The sequence below is a fragment of the Mobula birostris genome, chromosome 27 (genome assembly GCF_030028105.1).
Source record: "Mobula birostris isolate sMobBir1 chromosome 27, sMobBir1.hap1, whole genome shotgun sequence".
Lineage (NCBI taxonomy): Eukaryota > Metazoa > Chordata > Chondrichthyes > Myliobatiformes > Myliobatidae > Mobula > Mobula birostris.
This window is the reverse complement of record NC_092396.1, coordinates 22,089,789-22,097,676: the sequence shown is the minus strand read 5'-3', so window position 1 is coordinate 22,097,676 and position 7,888 is coordinate 22,089,789. Positions and strand designations below refer to the sequence as shown.

The 7,888-nt window shown below is 45.5% G+C and overlaps 1 protein-coding gene across 2 annotated transcripts in view; it reads left to right on the top strand.

The window, feature by feature from the left end:
• The first annotated feature begins 363 nt into the window (after nt 1-363).
• c1qtnf12 (C1q and TNF related 12) overlaps nt 364-7,888 on the top strand; it is an 80,520-nt gene continuing 72,995 nt past the window's right edge. For both annotated transcript variants that reach the window (XM_072244881.1, XM_072244880.1), the window contains exon 1: nt 364-1,323. In XM_072244881.1, the coding sequence (XP_072100982.1) occupies nt 1,183-1,323 (141 nt within the window). In that variant the 5' untranslated portion in view covers nt 364-1,182. The remainder of the gene's footprint in view (nt 1,324-7,888) is intronic.

Here is a 7,888-nt window from a genome sequence, read left to right as displayed (position 1 = left end):
GCATTTTACATTTTAACCATTTATTGACAAAATGTATTAAGCAACTTGTTACATTATGCAGCGTATTGAACCGAGGTTTTACATTTTTAAATATATTAATTGAGTTTGCATTCTTCACGATAAACCCATTCTCAAAGTGAGGTACTGACTTTGTAATAGTTTGCAAAACTTTTCTACTCTCTGGCGTCTTTTTGCGTGTGTTATGTTTTTTTAAAAAAGTTGTAGAAACATGATAATATTTATCCGGCAAGGTTACACGACGAATGATTTGACGCATCACTGATGGTCAAGCGAGATAACCCAATCTCACGCTATAAAACAGAACAATGCCCCCGGGAAGGCGATGAAAAGTAGAGATGGCGAGGGACTGACACAAACCCTCGGCTCGGGCTTCGCAGACTCTCATCTCTTTCCCGCGGCGTTCTATTAAAAGAGTCACTCTCGGAGGGAGCGCGTTGCCGCCTCTACCGCTGATAATGGATTAAGCTCACAGGCTCGGTGGGAGTTGTTTCACCGCTCTCCACCTCCTCCACAAACAAGGAGCGAGCGATCGGAGGCATGTGAGAAATTCCTACCACCCCCCCCCCCCCCCCGGAGTAGTGCACTCCTGTCGTCCGGATGGTCAAGTTATCGGGATCCAATCCTTGACATCTGATGGTCAATTTCCTTTGAAAGGAGGATTAATGTTCGCAGGCAGATTATTACCTTAAACAGCCCCCCCAACCACCACCTCTCTTCCTCTTTAACAAGGATCGGAAAGTGCACAGGATTAAAGGCACCGACCCCGGGCTTGGGAGAGGTGCGGGGGGAATATTTCCCCAGGGGTGTCTGCAGTCTGCAAGAGCGGGGACAACCGCACTCTGCTGGCGACACTAACTGGCGGGAGCGGGAGAAGACATTCGGCAAAACTGCAGTGTAGCCTCCGAAGACTGTAACTGACCCGGGATCAATCCGGCACCATTTACTATTCCCTCCACCGCATCTACGATATATATATTTTTTAAAAAAGCTTCGACGTTTTCCTCAAGGCAGCGTTTATTTCTGACGCTGGCCGCAGTGAGCTGGTGTTTTCTTGGCGGACCCATCCGATGCCTCTGATCCACCCACGTGTGAGCACGGCACATCTCTGAACGGGTTGGCGGTGCACCCCAAAACTTCGCTCTCAAAGGCCGGGCGCTGACCATGAGAGGCTGGAGAGTGGCGATCCTGACCACCGTCCTGTGGCATCAACTCGCCGTGTACAGGCAGGCGACTGCCAGGCGATCGCCAAGGATAAACCAGCACACCGAGCCCTACAACACCACTCTGAGCAACAGCGAAGAGGTGAGTAAAGCTCTAAACTCGTTGTATCTCGCTGCATTTACTTGCCCTTAAAGGGTAGCTATCCGGCTCACTGTCATTTAACAAATACCCAACAAATGTCCTTTGCATGGTATCGAGCGTTTAGTGACATTCGTAGCCCTCTCCCGAGACAGAAGGTGCTGCAGTGTGGAGTAGAGATATGCTCATTTGCCAGGGGTTAGGATGAGATGCGGCGGCGTGAGTTATAAAGAGCCGTGCCCCCTCTAGATTCGGCGCTGTTGGGATGGGGAGCGGACCCCTCTTGGGGTCTGGGGCGGAAGATCTCAGTTTAAGGTCCTGATCCGCAAAAGGGCGATCCTATTCTTTTGGGGACCAGTTATTAAAGAGGGAGCGGGTTCCCGCTGGTGGCGATGGACGGCGAATTTGGGTACTGTATTTGTGGGTATAGAAGAGCGAGCGAGCGGGACGTGGAAAACCAGCTGCCGTCGGCGGTCTAAACCCAGGGAAGGCAGGGGTGGGAGTCGGCTCCTGTGTTGTAGGCTGGAGGTGTGTCCTGTGTTGCGGGGCTCCGGAGGATTTGCACTTCCGCGTCTTTGTGACAGCACGGTGAAGGCAGGGCTGCGATTGTCCACTTGGGACAAGTAGCCCTGGGTCTCCCCCTGAGTCTGCCGGTGTTGAAAGCCGAATCCAGCCGGAGTCGGGCAAACCGCAAACAAAAGGCTGTGCTCTCTCTTTTCTTTCTCTCTCTCTCTCTCTCTCTCTCTCTATCTATCTATCTATCTATCTATCTATCTATCTATCTATCTATCTTTTGCCCTCTTTTACGCTTTCCGAGTTCCGAGTTCAGCCGGTTAGGCGGAGGCGCCACGGGGAGTATCATTCGCAGCAAAACAACATCAAAGACACTGCAAACAAAAGCAGTTTACTGCTGAGTGAGCGCAAGAGACAGGGAAATCACAGCGACTTCTCCCAGTAAACGTGGGACCATTTTCTCCAGAAAACGGCAGTGAGTGGAGAGTAGCTGCGTGTAAATTACGCGCGTGAAGTTCAGCCTCAAGTCAGTGTGCAGCAGCATATTGATTGCGCTTGACTGGAGGTAGAAATTACCCACTGATTGCAGTCCGGTGTTGTCACAAAAGCGCAGCCTTCTCAGTTTCCACAATATCTTGGGAAGCCCTTTCCCAAATCTGTTTTCTTCCAGCTCGCACACTAAAGGATCGCATTCTGATTTCAGAATTTTGTCCTGTGAGAAAACTGATCAATATTACAGGCTAGGCAGCATCTCTAGGAAGAGGCACAGTCGACGTTTCGGGCCGAGACATCGACTGTACCTCTTCCTAGAGATGCTGCCTGGCCCGCTGCGTTCACCAGCAACTTTGATGTGTGTTGCTTGAATTTCCAGCATCTGCAGATTTCCTCGTGTTTGCAATATTAAACAGCGCAGTGACCAATGATTAAATATTGATTCTTTTAATCATGCAGAGCATTATACTCTTATTAAATTCTACTTTTATTGATAAAAGTAGTTTCTAGAGTAGGGTACATGGTCGGCAGAACATTGTGGGCCGAAGGGCCTGTTATGTGCTGTAGATTTCCATGTTCTGTATTCTAATCCCATTTTCAAAAGCATTAATAAAACTGACTCTTGACACATATGCTTACACCCAAGGGGAGTTTCACATGGAAAGAAGAATGATCTATTATTCTTCCTACCAATATTATTTAATAGAAGATATTGAATTTAGTTGATTGAAGAGTTGGGGATTTGTGATAAATAAGTTAACTTTAATGGAACCCAGAAGGGTAATCTGTTCAAGCACATCATGAGCACAATAGCGTAGTCGTGAGCACAATGATTCACAGTACCAGAGACCCGGGTTCAATTCCCGCTGCTGCCCGTAAGGAGTTTGTACATTCTCCCCGTGACCACATGAGTTCCCTCCGGGTGCTCCAGTTTCCTCCCACAGTCCAAAGGATGCAGTGGTTGGTAGGTTAATTGGCCATTGTAAATTGTCCCGTGATTAGGCTAGGATTAAATCGGGGGATTGCTGGGTGGTGCAGCTCGAAGGGCCTATTCCACACTGCGTCTCAACAAAATGTTATGACCTCCCGAAAGTGGGAACTTGAACTCAGAGTTAACAAATTCCTGACTGTGGGAGTGGTCATCTAAACTGTCGGAGAAATACTATATGTGGTTGATTCGCATGCAGGAGGACGTCCAGGGGCTTGCAGACTTGTCACTGACCAATCAGTTCAGGGGTGGCAAGAACAGGACAAACATAGTAAAAGCACAACAAAGTTGGTTGCATTGTCTGGCCATTAAAGAGCAAAATAACCTGAACCCAAAAGGAGAAGATAGTCTTTCATTTAGCTGTTACCATATTTAATGGAGACATTGGTCTTGCCATTGAGATACAAACCTACAGGCACAGAAGCAGCAAGAATTAAATGCAATGTTAGGCCACATATGTTACCAAATGTAAAAGTTTCCCTTCTGTAAAGCAGAGGAGGTCTGACAAAGCAACACGCACAAAATGCTGGAGGAACTCAGCAGGTCAGGCAGCACCTGTGGAGGGGAATGAACAGTTGACATTTCTGACCAGGACTCTTCATCAGTTCTGATGAAGGGTTCTGGCCAGAAACATCAACTGTTCATTTCCCCCCATGGATGCTGCCTGATCTGCTGGGTTCCTCCAGTACTTTGTGTGTGTTGCTTAAGATTTCCAGCATCTGCAGAACCTCTTGTGTCTCTGACCTGGCAAAGTATCTGGCTTAACAATCCCAGGATGAGCAATTGAGTATTCGTTTCAGCTGCTCTTGAATGACTGCAGTTCCAATAGCTGTCCATCTAGTAAACTCCTAATTCCTGGGATAAAGAGAATTACCTCAAATTAATGACAGTAATGACACTGCACACCTCCCCCAAGTTTAATTGCATATTATAATAGCACCTCGTGAATGTCAGAGACCAATTTAGTAAGCCAAACATCTGGGAGATGAAGCTATTTATATATCCCACTAATGTAAATACTGCAGATTTATTCCCCAAATCAGGCAAAGTTAAAGGGTCTGATTTTTCTGTTCATTGCCTGAGAGGAATGTTCATTACTTCACTTTGAGCCTCAGGATAAAGCAACATGGACAATAGTTTTCCATGAATCCAGAAGACTCAGACTCCCATCTGGGTTTAATCCAAATAGGCTTCTGGCTGGCAATTTCAAAGTGGTCTCCTTCTGTGGTATGAAGTCCTATGATTTTTATAATCATACAAGGAGTCAAACACACTTTCAGTATACAATCCTCATGCAAGGAGTCAAACTCACTTTCAGTATACGATCCAGGGTCGTCAACTGTTGGGGAGCTTGGTCTCAGAGTGAAGAGTCTGATTTCAATAAACTCAACAAAATTCTGCAGAGTTTTTAAAGACTTGCTCCTCTGGTTTTGCTCTACAGCAGCAGTCAGAGCCACTACACTTTCATAACCACTACACCTCTCGGCTTTGGTTCCCAGTGCAAGACCCTTCTAGTCAGATCCATAGAGTGAAGGGGCCACGCTAGTCATACAGAGGTGGATAGAGCAGGGCACTTTACATGTTACAGTTGTTTCTATGTCCAGACAAAGAATTGCAAAGACCAAAGACCATAAGATATAAGAGCAGAATTAGCCCATTCAATCCATTGAGCCTGCTTGGGCATTCAATCATTGCTGTTTTATTTTCAAGCCTATTCTCCTTCCTTCTCCCCATAACCCTTAACCCCTTTACCCATCAAAGACCTTTGAACCTCTGCCTTAAGTACACTCAATGACTTGGCCTTCACAGCCCGCTGTGGATTCCAGATTCACCATCCCTCGAAGAAATTCCTCCTCATCTCAGTTCTAAAGCGATGCCCCTTTATTCCTCCACAGTGTCCTCAAATCATAGACTGTCCTACTAATGGACAAATCTCCTCACCCTCTCTCTCGCCAGGTTGTGCAGTGTTTGGTAGATTTCAACGAAATCCTCCCTCATCCTTCTGAATTCCAGCAAGTACAGACCCAGAGCCACCAAATATTTCTCATACATTAAGCCAAGGAAAATTGGCATTCTGGAATAAAGCAAATCAAATTAATATTGACCGATAAGAAAACTGAAACATACAGTTTAATCGAACTCTCACCACCCTTTCTCCACAGTTAGACTGGACTTTTGGAATTTCAGCAATCTCTTGGCAGTGGTTTGTTGGCAAGGATGATGTAGAACTACCAATTGGCACTGTGAATGTTAATAGTCTTGTTTTCCCACGTCCTTCAGTGACAAAATTTAGTTTCAAACTGTATCATTTTTTTAATGCAAGGAAGCTGACATTCCAAATGTGTGTTAATTAAAAAAAAAAGAAACTACATAATGCTTATAGCTGGAAAACCACCCTGAGCAGCATTCATAAGTCCTGACTATTTTCAATATGCTGTCACAACCTGAACCTGCCCACCACTTGAAGGGGTGGTCAAAGTGTGAATAAACACATTACCACTCTGTCCAGGTCTTATTCTGGGTCTACCGTGTCTATCTCTCATGAATTTCCCTTCCGCCAGTAAGCTTATCCATCCCGTTTTGTCTTGCGAATAATTCTGTGGCCGTGTTCAGTGGAATTCTGGGCCCACCAGTTGATCAGTTTCATGGCTTGACGTGAAATGTCAATTGTGATTTGACCCTGGTCACTCGGTGGGTGGAAGAGGTAGCACAGTAACCATCCATCCCACACAAGCTTCCCACCTTTTTCACGCCAAGGTTACTCATTCATCTCCCTATTGTTCTCTTGTCTAGTTTACTAGTTGAATGTGGGCTTAGTAGTAAACCCTTCATACTGGCATATCCATCTCATCCAGATACATAGATGTTTGCAACGTATTTCTTCATTGTAGGCACGTGGCCAAGTGGTTAAGGTGTTCATCTAGTGATCTGAAGGTTGCTAGTTCGAGCCTCAGCTGTGGCAGCATGTTTGTGTCCTTGAGCAAGGCACCTAACCACACATTGTTCTAGTGTCTGTGTGAGGAGTGGCGCCCCACACAGACTTCCAATAAGGCATGAAAATGCCCGACGCAGGCCTCAAGGTCTGAGTCGACGTTCCCCTTCCCCTCTTCAATACCCATGCTTCTGCCATTTTGATGATGTGCTTACGAACCATACTGATCTGGGAGACCTTGTTCAGAATGCCCTCTTGATCTGCCCGGAGTACGGTGCCACTGCAGCATGCTCCTGAACATCCCACCAATTACCCTATATGCTGCTGTATCTGCACTCTTGTCCATGTTCTTCAGGTCACTTATTTTAGAGTTGTACAATACTGCTGCACCTCCCACCCTTCAATGAATGACTCATGTTTGGAAAGGAAGAGCTGAAACAGGCAAATGAGAAAAATAACTATTTCCTCCAGATGCGGAGTCTGCAAGTATTAGCTTAAGTCACAGTTCTTCCCAACCTGGGGTCTACGGACCCCTTGCCTAATGGTGTTGGTCCATGGCATATTAAAGGTTGGGAAGATATCAGCAAAATATTGATTACTGGTCAAGTATAGAACCACTTGATGCAAACTTCCTGAAATCTCTGTTGAAGTCACTATAAAAAAAGGACAGAAGATTTAACTTTGGATGTTCTACTTACAAAGCCCATGTATATGAGAAGCTTACTTACTAACATGGCTCTGAGAATAAGACTGAGAGAATCACTTTGATTGTACATCGTTGAACACATTCCTTAAGCTTGTTTGCTGTGAAAGTTGCCTTGCATCAGAGTCACGAGTCATACAGTGCAGTCTGGCCCAAAGGTTTCACGTCAGCCAAAGTTCCCATCAAAGCTAGTCACAACTGGTCCACTTTCCTTCCACTAGACCTTTCCTATCCATGCACTTGTCAGCGTGCCTTTCAATGTGGCTAGCGTACCTGCCTCAGTCACTTCCTCAGGCAGCTCAGTCTTGAGCACAGGCCACGCTCTGGGCAAAAAAGTTGCCTTTCAGGTTCACATTAAATCTCTTCCCTCTCACATATATACTCCCTCATTTTTTTGCCATCCCAATCCTGGGAAACAGACCAGGTGCACTCACTCGATCTACTGTACATCCCTCAAAATTGTATACACCTCCTCAAAATCACTCCTCATTCTGGTGCATTTGTTTGAGGAAATCCAGTCATTCAATTTCTTTGCTTTAGAGATTGCGATTTTGATTGAATTTTCCCAATGCTCATGTTCCAATCTTTGTGTCTTTTTGCCACGAAAGCCGATACACAGAACACATCATTGAAGATTCTGTAGCACATTTTTGGCACAACACCTACTGTTCAAACTGTGGCAAGTTTCTTATCGCAGCTGAATGATCCAAGGAATCCAAGGGGTGCTTTCAGACATGCATTGCTTTTAAAATTGAATTGAGGACCAGGTGAAAAACCAACTATTCTTTTTGTGTAATCTGCTATGTTTGTTTAATTTTAGCTTGATATTGGTCCTTCCCACTGATTGTTTACCAGCTTGGCTGTATGTCATCACTCCTTGCTCTGTTGTTACCAGATACGTATCTTAGGAATGTCAACCCATTCGTTTCTGTGGATGAAA